This window comes from Bufo bufo, chromosome 1, assembly GCF_905171765.1.
Source record: "Bufo bufo chromosome 1, aBufBuf1.1, whole genome shotgun sequence".
In the NCBI taxonomy this organism is placed as follows: Eukaryota; Metazoa; Chordata; class Amphibia; order Anura; family Bufonidae; genus Bufo; species Bufo bufo.
In genome coordinates, this window is record NC_053389.1 from 165887000 (window position 1) to 165907461 (window position 20462).

A 20462-nucleotide genomic window follows, 5' to 3' on the forward strand; every position below is an offset into this window, starting at 1 on the left:
CTTCAGATTCCTTAGGAATACCGTAGTCATTCACCAAAGTCTTGTGCAACTTCGGGAGAGACTCCATGGAGCCAATACATTTACTGCTGTACGGAAAGTGCAGAAACAATGAAATTTCTAATGAATTGACGTCGGAAATGGTCTGCACTGAGGTGAACTCTGGTCAGTTGTTTGTGCCTCCTAGCTTTAAGGCTGGACAGATCCTGTTCTTTGTGGTTTTTGCGTGATGCACAGCTAAAGAATGTAAACACATCCTGAAGTAAAATTTAAAAGTTTTTGAGCTACTGTGCATGCCTGATCAGGTGCTGTTAGTATGGTCAGGAAGTTTTGGCTTATATGAATAACTAATGAATTTACTGGTTTCGATTTACACCCCCTCGGTGGTGTGCCTTCTTTTTTCTGTTATCTAAAAAGTCTGTATGCTCTAATAAAAAAGTAGGAATTTGTTTGAGACCACAGTGAGATTGTGTCTTGTGTGTTATTCCTCCGAGCTTGTATATTGTTTGATATAATCAGGAGCCGTGCTGGGAAGGCAGAAGAGTGCGGATTGCACTCATAGATCTATGATCTGAAGCTCGATTTGCTCAAGCCTAATCATCACCATATGCAGCAATCATCCTTCCATGGATTTCTTTAGGCTTCTTTTTATCCTATGTAATAAAGTTCATCACAGAACAAACTGAAAATCCCTCACTTCCGTTGTACACCCGCACTGTACTGCACTTGCCATCCTGTCACTTCCAGTGCTTTCATCAGACGGAACTGCTACTGTGTGTGTGTTACATATCCAGACCTGCATAGACGAGCTCAGCTTTCTAACACTGACAGAACATGCTGGGGTAGATAACTTATTGAACACCCATTCTATCTAAGAATAAATAAATCAGGGAGCGCTGTAAATTAAGCAAATGCTGGAGTGCCAGCAGCTGAAGGGCGATCCCTCAAGCCCAAAAATACAAAAAATTAAGAAACTCTCACTGCTTGAGAATAGTCCCATTGAGAGAACTGAAACGTAGCATGATACCGGGTGAATAAATGCACATTCATGGAAGTGCCGCGGAGTTTCTTTATTTTTTATCTATCTAATTCCTATATAATCTATCTATCCATCTAGCTAGCTACAGTAGCTATCGGAGTACAGCATCTATCTATCTATCTATCTATCTATCTATCTATCTATCTTTCTATGTATCCCTTTCTCATTCATTCTGTTCATTTCTCATTCAACCTGTTACATTTGTCCAGTCGCTCAGTATCTGACCACTGTTTTGCTGCTCTGGTTTTCCTTTCTTCTTATGTAACATTCTCTACCTAAGCCTGTGAAGTTCTTGTTGGCTGGAAGTTTTCATCTTAGTCCCTTGTTACTAGTCTGCAGCTCCGGGGAGTGCGTTAAGATATCACAACACAAAAAGTCATTTGTTGGAAAGAAACAGCATTAATTAGAGAATGTCTCAGAGAGCCCTGTGACGTGGGTGCAATGAACAGGGCCCCCAGCAAGCTTCCTATGGTGGGCTGAAGACATGCTGACGCTTCATGTAACCCCCTTGGCTATAGGGACCGTCTCTTTAGCTAAGCAACCCCCCACCTCTTGCAGCTTTGATCTGCAGACGCACTTAAAGCCCCAGTGATTCAAGCAAAAATGTTTACCTAGCATTTTACTCAGAAATCCATCATGTTTGAATTTCTCCAAACTCTGTTTAATTAACATCAGGGCTTATTCAAACAGCTAATGAGCTGCGCTGCCTGAAAAATCACCCAATGATTTCATCTCAATCAATTTTTTTCCAACGCTTATCAGCTCATTATGTTTTTTTTAGGCTTAACGCGGCACTCGCTTTAAAGTCACAATTTACATAATGAGGTGCGGCGGTTCTAGTCACCGATGCCGTGTCGAATCTGCATCCTCTCTGCAGAGATAAATATTTAGTCTCATTGCAGATATTGATTCAGCATCCTGTATGTGGGCCCTGTGAATATCCCTCAGATTAGGGTCATTTACATGAATTTAACAGGTTTCCTGCTCTGCCAAACAGCAGGTTGGCTGTTCCGAGGCCCTCACAAAGAGAGCTCATCTTAGGGACCTTTTACACCGGTCGATGGTTTGTTGTCCCCGATTCGGTGTTGTGTAAAATCAAACACAGATTGACTTGTATATTGTCAATTGCCCCTCATTCAAGGTTGAAAAAAAAAAATGATTTTCTTATAGTAAGGCCTTTTATTGTTATTATATGATTATATATCATTTATTGTAGTATATCCTTTTTATGGGTTAAATGAGAGAGAACAAAGTAACAGGAAAAAAAGAATGTTTATATAACATATATATTTAAGTGTCTAATGGGACTTGAACTTAGCAGACAACTTACCACTAGGCTATAGCATTACCACATTGAGTAGTGTGTATTTCTATGCTTATAAGCTAACACATATTACTGGTGTCTTTATAATCATATATTGTGCTGGTGAATAAAGCAGTTATATGTATATTAGTTTTCTGAGAATATCTCAGTGTGGTAAAGCTATAGTACATAGTGTATATGATATGTAGATGCTAGGACACAGCTCTGCCCTCAGCATGTCTAGCCCTGCCAATCAAGGGGAAGGGGGAGTGTGTAGAGCACAGGGGGTGTTACCAAGCAGTGCTCAAAGGATTCAGACCCGCCTTCTGGTGTTCGAACTTCTCATTTGCATATAAATAAAAACGCAGATATCTCTGCAGCTATTTAAAATACAGACAAAAGAAGGGTATTGTTTTAATCAGAATGATGAGCCCTACCAGCTAGTATGTCTGGTTTAATAGGGTTGATCTTGGTGACAGAGCCGCTTTAAAGTATTATATTTATTTTGAATTAAAGGAGCATCACTTACGGTATATGCCGGATGCATAGGTAGTGGGATGGCCACTGTCTCACTTACATGAAGGGGACCAAGTTTTCTAGTCCTCAGATAACACTGGACATTGCATGCGGTGTCAGCACCATCCAGTCAAACAGCGGCATCCACTCTGTGATGAGTCAACACAGGAGCAGGTACAGTATGTGAAATGAGAGGGGAGCAGAGTGATGGCAGTAAATATAGAAAAAAGATTGCAGCACTCACCACTGAAAATCTTCTTTATTCCAAAATAACTATTAAAAGCGCCATTGGGGTACAGGATGCAGGGTAGATAGTAATTTAGTACTTATGACTTGAAGCACATCTTTAGAATTGCATTGATCAAAAAATACACCTGCGTCCTCTCTACCCGCATTTAAGGCAATTTCAGAACACTCCTGTTCTATGTCCATCTCAGAATCTATAGTTATAGTTTTACTGCCATTTACTACACTGACATCACTGAGCACCTATACCGCTGTTTTGTGCACACACTCCAGGTCCAGGAGGATGTGGTGGGAGTTGGTTGCTGTGCAGATTCTTGCGGTACAGTGTTGCAGTGCCAGTCAATGTCTCTACTCTTGCTGGAACACAGTGATGGCATACAGGTGACAAAGTGATGGCATACATGGGGCATAGTGAGAGCATGCAGAGTGATGGCATAAAGGCGACAAGGTAATGGCATACAGAGTGCAGAGTGATGGCATTCAGGCGACAAGGTAATGGCATACAGCAGGGGAGCACAACCTTTTTTGGTCTGAGGGCCACATTGTCATATCGTTCTATTTCAAGGGGCCACAAAAAAATGTCGATCAATGCTCCTGTGCATCGGCCTAAGGTGTTACCTTCAGCTGTTTCAGGAGCCGCTGCGCTCAGTGGAGCTCTGGAGAGTGCTGCGGGCTCCCGGCAGCTTTCCAAACTCAGTGCCGTACATCCAATAGCAGCTTCGCTTGGTACTACAGCTCAGCCTCATTGACTTGAACGATACTGAGCTGCAAATAGACCACGTGACCGATGTATGGTCAGCCTGGGAAGAGGCCACGGCGCTTAAGGAGCACCTAGCCTCTTCTAACTGCTGATTGGAGGGGGTCCCGGAAGTCAGACTCCCACAGATCTCATATTGATGAATTATCCAGAGAAACCCCTTTAATGACCATTATTTTGTAAATTTAACACACTTTTTATTTTTCTACTTGAGACATAGGGCTTTTTAATGTATTTCTTGCATTTTTTTCTTTTTTAGTTTTATTTATGGAAAATTGTGCAAAAACTCATTCTTTTCATACTATACTGTAGGACCTTATTCTTTAATTATGCAAACAAGAGCCATTATGTAATGCAGTGTGATACAAGTTACGATGTGACATCTAATTATTTGCTACAGGATCATAATGGATTTTTTTTTTTAATATGATGAACTCAATAAAGTGTAAATGTGGCTGTGGAAATGGCAAACCTCCGCCAATGCAGAGTCCAGTTATTTATGAAGATGATGTCCCCCCTTCTTCTCTACGCTCTAATATCTTATTTTTCTCTTCTAAAATAGCAGAATGTGAGTGGGAATAATGGCAACTCTCATGGTTATTACTGGTAATAAGCTCCAGACTCAGAATCCAGAAGAATCCTATTTTGTTAACTCATTTTGCTGTTATTTGTGGCTGTGGTCAGATCATCTTGCACTGATCTCTTGTGGATGGAGCAACCTGCATTGATTCAATGTATCCGAAACTATTATAATAAACTGTCCTGGAGGGACACCTTTATTAAAGAGAGACGGTAAACCCAAAATCCATCACATGACAATTCCCTTTAATTTAAGTGAGATTTTCCTTTCAGTACTTCAGGCAATACATTAATTATCCAAAGAAATAAGTCACATACCCAGGACAGTGAGTCGGGCTGGTCGTGATCGGATGGCGGCCTGAATAGCCTGGCATTCATACAATGCATCATCCTGGAGCTCTGCACGTTGAATCTTTAAATGATGTTCCCCAGATGAATGGTCACCCTCTACAGAGTATCTGGGATAGCCTAAATGAGAGACAAGGTATATGAACCCATTATGTAGAACTTGTGTAGCATTACATGCCTAACAACAAAGTAAGTAATTCAGCTTTTGCAGCTTGTTACTAGCCCCGAATAGCTGTGCTAACTCCAAATACATTGATCTAGATTCACCCCACCGACTTCTTCTAGGCAGTATACTCCAGTGGTGGCTAAACACTTTGAGTATTTATTATGCAGAGTCCTGGGCAGCTCATGATAACCCCATTCATGAACAATGGCTTTATACCATGGTATAAGATCACCAGAACAAGACTGTGGGGTAAAGGTTCAAACAAACTCTGTTGGGACCTCTGAAGAAGGCAGATATGAATCAGGGGTGTAACTACCATAGCGGCAGACCCTGCGACTGCTATGGCGCCCAGGGCAAGAGGGGGCCTAATATTAGTTGGGATTATCCCTTCTTCTACAAAAACTTGGTCAGGACTCTATCCTCTAAAAGAACAACTTTTAGCAAATGAGGCAGTGGGAAAAATGGCCAAAGCGTCATTGAAAATGGTTTAGGCAGAAACGCTTCTGTCCTGTGTGGGGCCTTGTTTGATCTTTGCTATGGGGCCCTTACTTCTCTATGTACGCCACTGATTATGAATGCATAGAATTTGGTCATGTTACATTATTTTGCTCTCCCGAACTTTGACTGTGATACACTGTAACAATCTACTGGTGAAAATAGTATTGAAATATATCACTATCAAAAACCAACTAGCAATGAAGTTGGAATAGAAGTTTCACATGTTCCATACCAGAAAGATCTCTTCCGACGCCTAGTGCCAGTCCATCTTTGATCCAGAGAACGACACCATGATAACCAGGGATGGCACACGGTAAACTCACCGGCCTCCCGGCCACTACCACTTGATCCTGCGGTTGTTGGGTGAAGGAAGAAGACTGACCTACAGAGAGAGAACAGATAAAGATAATCACTAAGGTCATTTGCAAGAAAACACTTTGGTGTCTATTCTATACAGGCCACATAAGCAATTTGCGTTTCTGTACATGCAAAATGTATAATCTCAGACAAGGATGTTGCCCACAGACCAGCAAATTATAGTCTCTACTGGATTAAACATCATGTTTTCCAGCAAACAGCAGCAATGCCTCCTCTTACAGAACAGACCTGGAATAGTTACATAATACACATGGCCAAGACAAGAGATGGATCTTCAAAAACCCCACATGAGAGGTTCACCAGTTGCAGTACCCCAGACCTGGGGGATATCTGCAAATTGCTTTATCATTAATATGATGGCAAATGGTTGCCTGGAACAAAGCTAACCAGTCTGTTCCTTCTCTCTTGGTAGGAATGGGCTGGTCCCACTTCCTGCCAGGACGGGGAGTTCCTGTGCAGATACAAAAACAAGAGGAAGCACACTACAGAGCTACTGCAAGAGATTCTCCAGAGAGATCAATGTAATCCAACCTCAAGCAAACACTTGAGAAACAAGACATCAGAGTGAATAGCTGAAAACTGCATTCCAGACACTGCTCTAAGGTGAGGGACTATGGTTTAGACACCCATCACCTAAGACTACTACTAGGCCAGTTAAAGCTAAAGTTTAGATCTGATATAGGACATCTACACTCTCAAGTGCTAGGTTCCAGCCATCCGACCTGCCTCCATACTTCCTTTACTGGTGCCAGAAAATGCACTTTGAATCTGCTGCTATTTGATGTATACTTAAAGTTATACTTTGCAGTTAAAAAGAGACTGTTATGCATTCACTTCTGGCATTATTCTTCAAATTTAATTGACGCCGTGCGCTTCTGCTCAGAACAGGAATCCAGCCCGGCATACCACGGACCACTCTCGGCCGAGGAACACGGCCGTGTGCATTCGGCCTAAAAGTTGGTATGAACTTAGGTTAGACAGTGTAAAGATGTACAAAATGTATCATCCAGCCTGAGCGACTGTGATAAATCTGGTGCATCTTTAGACTGTCTAGTCTAAGGGGGTAATGTATTAATGTTACTTCTTGATCTCATGTTTTTGAGGTTCCTGACATGGGTTGCACTTGTTTTACAAAATGCTGCATGCCAATTGTGACATTATGTCATACAATATGGATTTTTCAGTCTAATCATAGTTATTAAAGGTTCCATCAGTCTGTACTCCACCACAAGACTTGAGTACCCTTGCAACTTTTTTTGCAACTTTTTACCCAAAAAAACACAAACATAAATCTGGCAAAAAATGATGCTTCGCTCATAGGACATCTGACTTTCCCTTAGTAAATGTGAACAGCTGGTTATTGAGTAAGTCACACTACAAATGGAGAAAATAAATCATAAATTATATGCAAATGCCTTCAGTGACAAAACAGGAAAAATCACTCCACTTTTCTGGTGCAGAACATTTGATACATTACCCCTTATTATTAGAAAATCTGTCCCCATGACTTCACACAGTGCAGGATCTACAGTACATACAGGATAAAGTAGTTATTTGTATTGTAGGACCTCTGTCTGGAGGTATACTGTACATTACTCTGTAAAGTATCATGAAATGGATTAAGCCCCTGGATTCCCCTTTAAGGTCCTTAAACGTGTGAATTTAGCTCTGGAGTTTTTTTAACCTGTAAAATAACCACAGGTGTTTTTTTTTTCTTCATGTTGTTTTCCCCTATGGAATTGATTAAAAAAAACACCTAAAAAAACAAAGAGCTCCAGAATGCTGCATTTTTATTTTAAAAGAAGCAAGAAAGACAAAAAAAAATACCACCTAATGAACAAAAATACCAGGAGAAAAAACTGTCTTGTGTCCTTCAGCTAATGTTTCAAAATGGTATTTTTATGGCAAAAACGCTACCAAAAATTCAGGAGCAAAAATGACACTAAAAATGCAAAACTGCAGAAAAAAAAGTCAGGAAAAACACCTACATCTCTTAGAGCATCTCATGAAAATGAGTGGACAAAAAAGTGATCACTGCAAAAGGTTAATTTATTATTAAAGACTTAAATGTTGTGATTTAATGTCATAGTAGTCTATTCTGAGCACTTTGCATATCCCAAATGGTTATGTATGAGCAACATATAGTTAACACTGGCAGTCCTAGTTAAATTTCCGAGGTGATGGGCTGGTCCTACTCCATTGTTAGGAAGATTTTTCTAATCAGAGCTAGAGGCAAAGTGCACTCCTGGGAAGTAAGCCCGGACAGAAGTCTGGTCCAGGGAATCTACAACCCTGAGGCTAAAGGCTACTTTCACACTAGCGGCGGCTGTTCACCCTGTTGGATCCGTCCTGCCGCTAGTGTGAAAATACCCAAAAGCTGCTGGAAAGACTACTCCTGAGAGAAAGAGAACAGAGATTTTTCTGATGGTTGAGAATTCACTTCAAAGGTTGAGCCTTGAAAGACAGTAAGGTACCGTAAGTTTTTTGGCAATAAGAATTTACGGTTCCCACCTCATTTTGAGATGGACTGGCCATCCAGATCTAAGATCTGCACCCTACAGCCTTGGAATTGCAGAAAGAGTTAATGAGAACGGAATTGCACGTCTGTGGTTATTCAGGGCGATAGTAAAGTGTACTTAGAGTAAGATTCGGAGGATTAATACCATTATTATTACTGCCTATACACAGCTATTGGGAAAAGCCAACACTGTAATATACTTTGCAACTGTGCCTATTGCTGCTATATGCACTACTACTCTCATCATCAGTTCAGTAAAGAGAGACTTAATTTATTGTAAACAAATAGGCCTGGTCATTGACTTCATCATCCATCTATCAGCCCCGACATTTGCCCAACTGCCTTGCAATCATCTACCTAACATCAAGGGGTACCCCAACTAACTCCAGGCAGAATCCCTAGAAAGCCCATGGTGTGCCCCAAAGAAAAAAAAGGGGTGCGCCTTCCATTCCCTGCACAGCCGCAGGGAGCACTGGGGTGAGAACAGCCACCGTGAATCAACTACTAACGGAGTAGAACAATGGAAATAACTAGTGGTGAAGTGAATATGGACTTATGTGGCTAAGAGGTCTTGGAGTCTCCTTAGGCACCGGGGCAAATCCTACATCCCCCCAATAGCCATGTCACTGTGTGCAGCATGTTCCTGCCCTATGAGGTTACCATATCCTGGTTGCAGCTTTCGTGTAGCATAAGACGCTGCTCTTTATACTGCTCAGCAACTGGATTTGATGTCTACAATCTGCTAATGAATTATAAATGAGCAGAACGGCGAGACGCTTTTTTTTTTCATTAAAAAAACGAATACCATTATGTAACTCACAATAGAATATTTTTTTTCCCAAGTTCATAAAAAACGATAATAATCTTGGTTTTATTTAAATTGTGAGCCCTCAAATGAATAATCGCGCCGAGTACAACTTAATAACATGTTTTCTGTGGAAGTATTACAGGCGAATTGATTCTCTCTTTGGGAGAGATGATTGCAGTAGGAGGTCTGTGTGTTCTGGCATTATGTCTGCCTCGAGTGTTTGACTCCAAGGCCTTTCTCTCCACCACCTTTTGATTGAGGCATTTCAAGGACGAAGATGCGACGGACAATGAGAGGCAGAAATGATCTTGTGTGATGTTTGATGCCTTTTGTACAATCACACAATTATTGATTAGCCCGGAAGAAGCAATGGTCAACAATTCTATCATCACAGGGAGATAAAAGGCATTCCTATCATATGACGGCGAGGAGCTCATTCCACGTATGAGACACAAGGGATTCAGGTATTGATCCATTGCAAATATGATTCAAAGTGCAACATATTTATCAAAGCATTGCGCCATCTCCCCGTCGTGCGGAGGGTTAGCAGGCCACAATGGTGACCAGCCTCCCTAGCATCAAGGGTAAAGTCACCCGTGATGCAAAGGGGCTGGCCACCGTCACGGCCACCTATTGGCTGCAACAATCCCCTTGTTGCCGGATGTCTTGATCCATGTGAAGGGAAAAGACAGCGGTGGCCGTCTAGGGATCTGGAGCGACGCGGGTGCCGGGGAGCGGGGTAAGTATGATCTATAGGAGGGGCCCCGGCATTGTGGGGGGACATTTTAAGAATTGCATAACCATTTTAACCCTTTACAAAAAATGTATAAAGACCAATTAAAATAAAGGATTTTTATCCCAAAATTAGTAGAATGTAATAATAACAAAAATTGCCTTAACCTTTAACTTAATAAAAGTGCTGTGTAAAAAGTTTGTGTCCCCTCCCAGCTTATGCACGCATAATGTGGCTGAATTCCACAGTCCTGCAGGGATGATGACATCTACTCCACACAGATGTGAAAGAAAGATCTAAAGCTAGAAAGCTTTTAGTTGCAATGTTTGCTACAACAGGTGGTACCGTTATTGAATGTTAGGCCTATTGCACACGAGCGTTTGGCTTTTTCAGTGTTTTGCGGTCCGTTTTTCACAGATCCGTTGTTCAGTTTTTTGTTTCCGTTGTGTTTCCGTTTCTGTTCCGTTTTTCCGTTCCGTTTTTCTGTATGGCATATACAGTATACAGTAATTACATAGATAAAATTGGGCTGGGCATAACATTTTCAATAGATCGTTCAGCAAAAAACGGAACGGAAACGGAAGACATACGGATGCATTTCCGTATGTATTCCGTTTTTTTTGCGGACCCATTGACTTGAATGGAGCCACGGAACGTGATTTGCGGGCAATAATAGGACATGTTCTATGTTAAAACGGAACGGAAAAACGGAAATACGGAAACGGAATGCATACGGAGTACATTCCGTTTTTTTTGCGGAACCATTGAAATGAATGATTCCGTATACGGACCGTATACGGAACGCAAAAAACGGCCAGTAAACGGGAAAAAAAAACAGCCGTGTGCAGGAGGCCTTAGGCAAGTACAAGGGGGGTTGATGGGTTCCAACTTCTGTGATTAGTTTATAGTTGGGGGGTTTGCTTAATTTTAAATTAGGCTGACCATAGGTTAAGATGATCTGTGGGGTTTCCCAGACCGCTAGGCCCTTCACTGTATTTATTAACCCCTTTCAGCAGTCCCCCATTCACTGAAGGAGTGACTGCTGAAAGGGGTTAATAACTACTATGAAGGCCCCCGATGCCGATGAGGGCGTGGCTTCATGGGGTGGGGGCGTGGCTTCACGTGGGCTCGTGCCCCGGATGTCTTCAGACCCTAGCAACGCCCTTGCTTCAGTGACTACCCCCCCTTTACCATTATTTAGTGGACCCTCCTGCTCAGACCTAGGTTTTTTAGCATTTATATATTTAAATAATTTTTGGGGGATTTGTTTTGCTTTCTTTTGCTACCTGCTGTTCCTTTTGTATTTTTGCAAATTTTATTTCTTTTTTACAGATTTTATTAAGTAGTTAGTAATCTTCAAACGCTACAGCTGATCCCTCAGATTTTAAATGCTCTCTTTTTGTCTTCTATTGCCCTTTTTACAGTAGCTGTAAGCCATGGGGGGTTTAATTTTAGCCGTTTATACTTGTTACCTAAAGGGATACACTTTTTATTGCAATTACTCAATGTGGATTTGAAGCTCTCCCATTTATCCTCTGTATTATTATGTGACAGTAGCTGCACCCAGTCTATGCCCTGAAATGCTGCCCTCAACCCAGGGAAATTAGCCTTTTTGAAATTCAGTGTCTTTGCTCTGCCTGACAGAGTATGCTTCTTATAGTTTAGAGGGAATATAATTCTATTGTGGTCACTATTACCTAGGGTTTCTCGAACAGTAACATTACCAATAAGCTCTGCATCATTAGAAATTACCAAATCCAACAGAGCATCGCCCCTAGTGGGAGCTTCTACAAACTGGCCCATAATGTGGTCCAGCAGCAAGTTGAGGAATTTTCTCCCCTTTGCAGATGAGGCAGAACCATGACCCCAGTCAATGTCTGGGAAGTTAAAATCTCCCATTATGACCAGTGTACGAGCCTGTGCCGCCCACTCTATTTGGTTATACAGTTGCGTTTCTATCTCTTCTGTGATGTTAGGGGGTCTATAGATTACACCAAGTATTATTTTTTCAGTGTTTATATCCCTTTGAACTTCCACCCATAAGGTTTCCACATTCTCACCATCCTCACCCACAGTTTGCCTCCGTTCAGCCTCCATTCCGCGTTTTGATGTCCGCCTGACGATGCGGAGCCAAAGGATCCATCCTGACTTACAATGTAAGTCAATGGGGACGGATCCGTTTTCACTGACACAATATGGGGCAATTGAAAATGGATCCGCCTCCCATTGACTTTCAGTGTAAGTCAAATCTGATCCGTTTGCATTATCATGAACAAAAAAAAAATACATTATTATTATTTTTTTGTTCATGGTAATGCAAACGGATCCGTTCTCAACAGATACAAGCGTTTGCATTATCGGTGCGGATCCGTCTGTGCAGATACAAGACGGATCCGCACCTAACGCAGATGTGAAAGTGGCCTAAGTGAATATCCGGGATTTTTTGGTTACCTTGGTTGATTTTTGTATGTAACAGGTTCTTGTTACCAGCAGTTCTGTTTTTCATAAATGTATAGTTATGCCCAGTCTTCTCCCTATTTTCCTCGCTAACCCCGGCCCCCACTAAATCCCCACTGTCCCCTTCTATAACCCACTCTCTGTCTACACTATCTACACCCTTATTAGTATGACCTCCTCCCCAGATCCTAGTTTAAAAGATCCTCCAGCCGTCTATCCATTTTTTCTCCCAGGGCAGTTGCACCCTTCCCATTAAGGTGCAGCCCGTCCCTACTGTAGAGTCTGTAAAAGTTGGCTCAGTTCTCCATGAACCCAAACCCTTCCTTCCTGCACCAGCTTCTGAGCCACTTATTTAACTCCCTAAGCTCCCGTTGTCTCTCTGGTGACGATCGTGGCACTGGTAGTATTTCTGAAAACACTACCTTGGAGGTCCTGGACTTGAGCTTCTCTCCTAGTTCCCTAAAATCATTTTTAAGGACCTTCCATCTCCCACTGACTTTGTCATTGGTTCCAATGTGTGCCATGACCGCCGGGTCTTCCCCAGCCCCACCCAGCAATCTGTTAATCCGATCCGCAATATGCCGAACCCAAGCACCCGGCAGACAACACACTGTTCGGCTTTCACGGTCTCGGTGACAGATGACCCTGTCTGTCCGCCTAATAATAGAGTCCCCTACCACCAGCATCTGTCTGACCTTTGCTGCACTCCTTTTCCCATCCTTCCTGCAGGGGGCATCCTCCTGGTTGCAAGGAGAAACGCCCTACTGCAGTGTTGCTGGCCCTGGGCTTTCATCCCTAATATCAGCCAAACAGGCATATTTACTAGGGCATTCCAGCTCAGGACTAGCCTCCCTGGCACTTTTCCCTCTACCCCTTCTTCCTACATTAACCCAACTGCTCACCTGATAGTCCTGATCTTGCCCTCCTCCACCCACCTCCATTTCACTGACCCCAGTCAGTGCCTGCACAGTGAGGTCTAAGCCTCTCTCCAGGTCTGCAATGCCCCTAAGTATTTCAAGCTGCTTATTTAGATCCAAGATCTGGGCTTCCAAATATGCAACATGATTGCATCTAGTGCAATTGTATTCACCCTCGAAAAGCTCTTCAAGGCACGCATACATTGCACAGGACACACACTTAGTAACATTGTCCATGGACACATGTAATGTTTAAATGAGGATGAACAGTAAAGTAGGAAAACAGTAAATATGAGTTAGAATTAGACCCTGTCTGCTGTAGTTGGAGAAATAGCTACAAGGACAAGGAAATTCTATCAAACCTTAGTTTCTTGCTCCTTATCTTAAACTCCGGTTCTTTAAACTCCACTTAATCAGCAGCCACTTGGTACAGCAAGTCTCATGTAGAGCAAAAGCCTCATGTAGAGCAAAACAGATCATAAACAGAGGACATATATAGAGGAAAATGTGTTTGCGAAATTTCCATACAGCTGAATGTGGTTTGCAATAATCCATGCACATTCTGCAGAATTCAACCCATTCAGGAACAAATTTTCAGTCGCTCACACTTCTGCAAGAGATCTGCTGCATATGAATGTGATTAACCAGATTCTTGGTCTAATATTGCATTTCTGTAGATCAGAACAACGTCACAAATAGATAAAATCGGGGTATATGTTGAGGGGACAAATACCTTTTCCCAGGACTGCGTTTGCAGCAGACAGGTCATGAGCAGGTTCTCATCTTCTTTATCATCATCAACAGAGGACGTGATGACCTTGTTTATACCACCCTGGAAAATAACCTTTTTAAAGAAGACAGATTGTCCAGGGGGATCAGGAAACCAAAGCCATCTTTGCCATGATCAAGAATAAATATCAGGAGAATGTGACAATCACAGCAACCGCGAGATCTAAAAATGAATGAACCTCGACACTCCGATGCGGCAATTCCCCTGGGCCCTGACTAAAGTATAAAGTATCATTAATAGGGTCATTGGTGGCAAATTTACGCCGGTCCTAGTTTCTGCCTTGCACTGCTGTTAGATTAGTCTAAATTATGACGAGATGCATCTGTGGCAGTACTTGCGCCTGGCGTAAAACCTACGCCAGTCCCTGGCTGGCATAGTTTTTCACTAACATTTACGCCTGTTTCCTGGTGTAAATATTAGTAAATTTTCCAGGGCTGTAGTCCCAGACCCGTCACAGTCCTAGATCCCCTCTCTTCCATCTGGGGACACGGCGTAAAACTGGTTGTGTTACTAAATATTGTCGCACAGCCGGTTAGAAAAGGGGACTTGCGACTATTTTATGCCTAAAATAGTTGCAAGTCCCTTAGTAAATGCGCCCCATCGTCCCAAATTGTGTAACTTATAGAAAATTTTATATAAAGGGGTTCTGTGGATTTTGAAATGTGGTGAATCACACATAAAAACTTCTAGTCATTTCTACTTCTTAAAGCGAACCTTTCACCTCATTTTCACTTTATAAACTAGCAACAGTACCTTATAGATTATCTTGAGTGTGTTGTTATCCATGTTAGTGCCGCTTTCCTGGGCTCTTTATACTTCAAAAAATCGTCTTATAAACTTCACATTCGGTGCTCCAACAGTCATGCAACCAGTCAAGGGGGTAGCCCTTCCATCTCCTCTGGCCGTACCGCCCCTGCCCTAACCCCTCCTCTATGCTCCTTAACTGACAGCCGGCTCAGTCGCCGGGACGGCGCTTCCGAAACCTGCGCATGCGCCGTCCTTCTGATTCGCCGCGCGATCCCGTCTTTCTTGCTGACAAAAGCGCGATCATGTAAGAGAATCGCGCATGCGCCTTACGCGATGCCGGCCTGTCTGCTCTCCCTCCCGTGCGCGCGCACGGGAGGGAGAGCAGACAGGCCGGCATCGCGTAAGGCGCATGCGCGATTCTCTTACATGATCGCGCTTTTGTCAGCAAGAAAGACGGGATCGCGCGGCGAATCAGAAGGACGGCGCATGCGCAGGTTTCGGAAGCGCCGTCCCGGCGACTGAGCCGGCTGTCAGTTAAGGAGCATAGAGGAGGGGTTAGGGCAGGGGCGGTACGGCCAGAGGAGATGGAAGGGCTACCCCCTTGACTGGTTGCATGACTGTTGGAGCACCGAATGTGAAGTTTATAAGACGATTTTTTGAAGTATAAAGAGCCCAGGAAAGCGGCACTAACATGGATAACAACACACTCAAGATAATCTATAAGGTACTGTTGCTAGTTTATAAAGTGAAAATGAGGTGAAAGGTTCGCTTTAAGTGCTGAATTTGTCAGCCACATATCCCAGACTGACCGTGATCCCCTGACCCAAACTAACTGTATTATAGTGTTTTAGTTCATATTTAATCTCGGATCTATTGTACTGTCCTGACATGATCACATGAACTCATTACACTGGACCCACAATCACATATGTACAGACTGTATCATAAAACACTATGATGCAGTCAGTTCACATCAGGGGGGCCTGGGTGATGCGGCCAACACATGGAATGTGTTTCCAGGGCCGTGTAAGATATACAGCCTGCCCTCTAGTGTCCTATCTACAGCCTGCCCTGTATTGTAATATCTACAGCCTGCCCTCCAGTGTGCTATCTACAGCCTGCCCTCTAGTGTTCTATCTAGAGCCTGCCCTCTAGTGTTGTATCTAGAGCCTGCCCTCTAGTGTTCTATCTAGAGCCTGCGCTCTAGTGTTCTATCTAGAGCCTGCCCTCTAGTGTTCTATCTAGAGCCTGCCCTCTGGTGTAATATCTACAGCCTGCCCTCCAGTGTTCTATCTACAGCCTGCCCTCTAGTGTGCTATCTATATCCTGCCCTCTAGTGTGCTATCTACAGCCTGCCCTCTAGTGTGCTATCTACAGCCTGCCCTCTAGTGTGCTATCTACAGCCTGCCCTCTAGTGTGCTATCTACAGTACAGACCAAAAGTTTGGACACACCTTCTCATTCAAAGAGTTTTCTTTATTTTCATGACTATAGATTCACACTGAAGGCATCAAAACTATGAATTAACACATGTGGAATTATATACATAACAAACAAGTGTGAAACAAATGAAAATATGTCATATTCTAGGTTCTTCAAAGTAGCCACCTTTTGCTTTGATGACTGCTTTGCACACTATTGGCATTCTCTTGATGAGCTTCAAGAGGTAGTCCCCTAAAATGGTTTTCACTTCACAGGTGTGCCCTGTCAGGTTTAATAAGTGGGATTTCTTGCCTTATAAATGGGGTTGGGACCATCAGTGGCGTTGAGGAGAAGTCAGGTGGATACACAGCTGATAGTCCTACTGAATAGACTGTTAGAATTTGTATTATGGCAAGAAAAAAGCAGCTAAGTAAAGATAAACGAGAGGCCATCATTACTTTAAGAAATGAAGGTCAGTCAGTCAGCCGAAAAATTGGGAAAACTTTGAAAGTAAGGGCTATTTGACCATGAAGGAGAGTTACGGGGTGCTGCGCCAGATGATCTGGCCTCCACAGTCATCGGACCTGAACCCAATCGAGATGGTTTGGGGTGAGCTGGACTGCAGAGTGAAGACAAAAGGGCCAACAAGTGCTAAGCATCTCTGGGAACTCCTTCAAGACTGTTGGAAGACCATTTCAAGGGACTACCTCTTGAAGCTCATCAAGAGAATGCCAAGAGTGTGCAAAGCCGTAATCAAAGCAAAAGGTGGCTACTTTGAAGAACCTAGAATATGACCTATTTTCAGTTGTTTCACACTTGTTTGTTATGTATATAATTCCACATGTGTTAATTCATAGTTTTGATGCATTCATAGTCATGAAAATGAAGAAAACTCTTTGAATGAGAAGGTGTGTCCAAACTTTTGGTCTGTACTGTACATCCTGCCCTCTAGTGTGCTATCTACAGCCTGCCCCCTATTGTAATTTATACAGCCTGCCCTCTAATGTTCTATCTACGGCCTGGCTTCTATTGTAATATCTACAGCCTGTTCTCTGGTGTAATATCTACAGCGTACCCTCTGGTGTAATGTCTACAGCCTGTCCTCTGGTATAATATCTACAACATGCCCTCTGGTGTAATATCTACAGCCTTCCTTCTAGTGTAATATCTACAGCCTGCCCTCTAGTGTAATATTTATAGCCTGCCCTCTAATGTAAAATCTACAGCCCGCCCTCCAGCGTAATATCTACAGCCTGCCCTCCAGCGTAATAAGTACAGCCTGCCCTCTAGTGTAATATTCACAGCATTTCTTTTAGTGTATTATCTACAGCCTTCCCTCTAATACCTACAGCCTGCTATTTAGTGTAATATCCACAGCATGCTCCCTAGTGCAATATCTACAGCCTGCCATCTAGTTTCCTATCTACAGCCTGCCCTCTACTGTAATATCTACAGCCTACCCTCTAGTGTAATATCTACAGCCTGACCTCTAGTGTAATATCCACAGCATTCCTTCTAGTGTAATATCTACAGCCTTCCCTTTATTGTAATACCTACAGCCTGCCCCCTAGTGCAATATCTACAGCCTGCCCTTCAGTGTAATATCTACAGCCTGCCCTCTATTGTAATATCTACAGTCTGCCCTCTAGTGTTGTATCTACAGACTATATACAGTTGCAAGAAAAAGTATGTGAACCCTTTGGAATGATATGGATTTCTGCACAAATTGGTCATAAAATGTGATCTGATCTTCATCTAAGTCACAACAATAGACAATCACAGTATGCTTAAACTAATAACACACAAAGAATTAAATGTTACCATGTTTTTATTGAACACACCATGTAATTATTCACAGTGCAGGTGGAAAAAGTATGTAAACCCCTAGACTAATGACATCTCCAAGAGCTAATTGGAGTGAGGTGTTAGCCAACTGGAGTCCAATCAATGAGATGAGATTGGAGGTGTTGGCTACAGCTGCCCTGCCCTATAAAAAACACACACCAGTTCTGGGTTTGCTTTTCACAAGAAGCATTGCCTGATGTGAATGATGCCTCGCACAAAAGAGCTCTCAGAAGACCTACGATTAAGAATTGTTGACTTGCATAAAGCTGGAAAGGGTTATAAAAGTATCTCCAAAAGCCTTGCTGTTCATCAGTCCAAGGTAAGACAAATTGTCTATAAATGGAGAAAGTTCAGCATTGCTGCTACTCTCCCTAGGAGTGGCCATCCTGTGATGATGACTGCAAGAGCACAGCGCAGACTGCTCAATGAGGTGAAGAAGAATCCTAGATTGTCAGCTAAAGATTTAGAAAAGTCTCTGGCATATGCTAACATCCCTGTTAGCGAATCTACGATACGTAAAACACTAATAAGAATGGATTTCATGGGAGGATACCACAGAGGAAGCCACTGCTGGCCAAAAAAAACATTGCTACACGTTTACAGTTTGCACAAGAGCACCTGGATGTTCCACAGCAGTATTGGCAAAATATTCTGTGGACAGATGAAACCAAAGTTGAGTTGTTTGGAAGAAACACACAACACTATGTGTGGAGAAAAAGAGGCACAGCACACCAACATCAAAACCTCATCCCAACTGTGAAGTATGGTGGTGGGGGCATCATGGTTTGGGGCTGCTTTGCTGCGTCAGGGCCTGGACAGATTGCTATCATCGAAGGAAAAATGAATTCCCAAGTTTATCAAGACATTTTGCAGGAGAACTTAAGGCCATCTGTCCACCAGCTGAAGCTCAACAGAAGATGGGTGTTGCAACAGGACAACAACCCAAAGCATAGAAGTAAATCAACAACAGAATGGCTTAAAGGGACACTGACAGGCCCTATAAACATATTTAGCTATTCCTATGCTGTCATAGGTCTTATAATGTGTATGCCAGTCATATAATTGTACCTCCTGTCCGCATTTCAGACCATGTAAAATCAACTTTATAATCAGATGTCAATAACTTGCCTTTGTGCCCAAGGGGCGGGTTTTCTCGTGCATTTGTGCCCAGCCGCGCCCAAACTGCCTTTTCCTAGCGCCGCCGGCGCATTAGCAAACAGTATTTCCGCTGACAGCAGCACTCTGAAGCGCTGGATACGAGTGCCTGTGAGGAGAGAGCCGGCGCAGGCGCAGCAGCAGACACAGAGAGCAGTCACTTTGAAGAATAAGGGACGCAGGCGCACTACAATTCCGGCTAGTAATGGTAAATTATCCGGCGCACGCGCAGAAGGTCCGATTGAGGCCGATGCCCATACATTTCTATCGGGCATGCGTAGGATCTAACTGCATTGGGGGACTGGAAAAGCCGCCCAGCGCAGTGAATAATAATGAGCTGGGCGGCGCTAGGAAAAGGCAGTTTGGGCGCGGCTGGGCACAAATGCACGAGAAAAACTGCCCCTTGGGCACAAAGGCAAGTGATTGACATCTGATTATAAAGTTGATTTTACATGGTCTGAAATGCGGACAGGGGGTACAATTATATGACTGGCATACACATTATAGGACCTATGACAGCATAGGAATAGCTAAATATGTTTATAGGGCCTGTCAGTGTCCCTTTAAACAGAAGAAAATACGCCTTCTGGTGTGACCCAGTCAGAGTCCTGACCTCAACCCGATTGAGATGCTGTGGCATGACCTCAAGAAAGCGATTCACACCAGACATCCCAAGAATATTGCTGAACTGAAACAGTTCTGTAAAGAGGAATGGTCTAGAATTACTCCTGACCGTTGTGCACGTCTCATCTGCAACTACAGGAAATGTTTGGTTGAAGTTATTGCTGCCAAAGGAGGTTCAACCAGTTATTAAATCCAAGGGTTCACATACTTTTTCCACCTGCACTGTGAATTTTTACATGGTGTGTTCAACAAAAAATGGTAACATTGAATTCTTTGTGTGTTATTAGTTTAAGCAGACTGTGATTGTCTATTGTTGTGACTTAGATGAAGATCAGATCACATTTTATGACCAATTTGTGCAGAAATCCATATCATTCCAAAGGGTTCACATACTTTTTCTTGCAACTGCATCACTAGTCATCTGGCATGTTAAATACACTGACAGAATGTAAGGCTACTCTATATAAAGCAATACTCTATAGGAAGCTATAGATACATTCCATCATTACGGCTGTATTGCCTAGTCTGAAATAATGAGTAATGAAAAGAAGGAAGGAAAATGAATGATGGCATCAAAGCAATAACTTACATGTGGTATCTATTGGGAGATTATCACCTTC

At 42.9% G+C, this 20462-nt stretch overlaps 1 protein-coding gene and 1 long non-coding RNA gene across 3 annotated transcripts in view; one reads left to right on the forward strand and one right to left on the reverse strand.

Annotated features, from left to right (window-relative positions):
- The window catches only part of LOC121000945, a 677653-nt gene that overhangs the window by 388297 nt on the left and 268894 nt on the right, over positions 1-20462 (forward strand). The window lies entirely within an intron of this gene.
- Positions 1-20462, reverse strand: part of KIRREL3 (kirre like nephrin family adhesion molecule 3) — an 886110-nt gene that overhangs the window by 311725 nt on the left and 553923 nt on the right. For both annotated transcript variants that reach the window (XM_040431744.1, XM_040431736.1), the window contains exons 3-4: positions 5682-5831; positions 4756-4905 (exon numbers count right to left, since the gene is read on the reverse strand). In XM_040431744.1, the coding sequence (XP_040287678.1) occupies positions 4756-4905; positions 5682-5831 (300 nt within the window). The remainder of the gene's footprint in view (positions 1-4755; positions 4906-5681; positions 5832-20462) is intronic.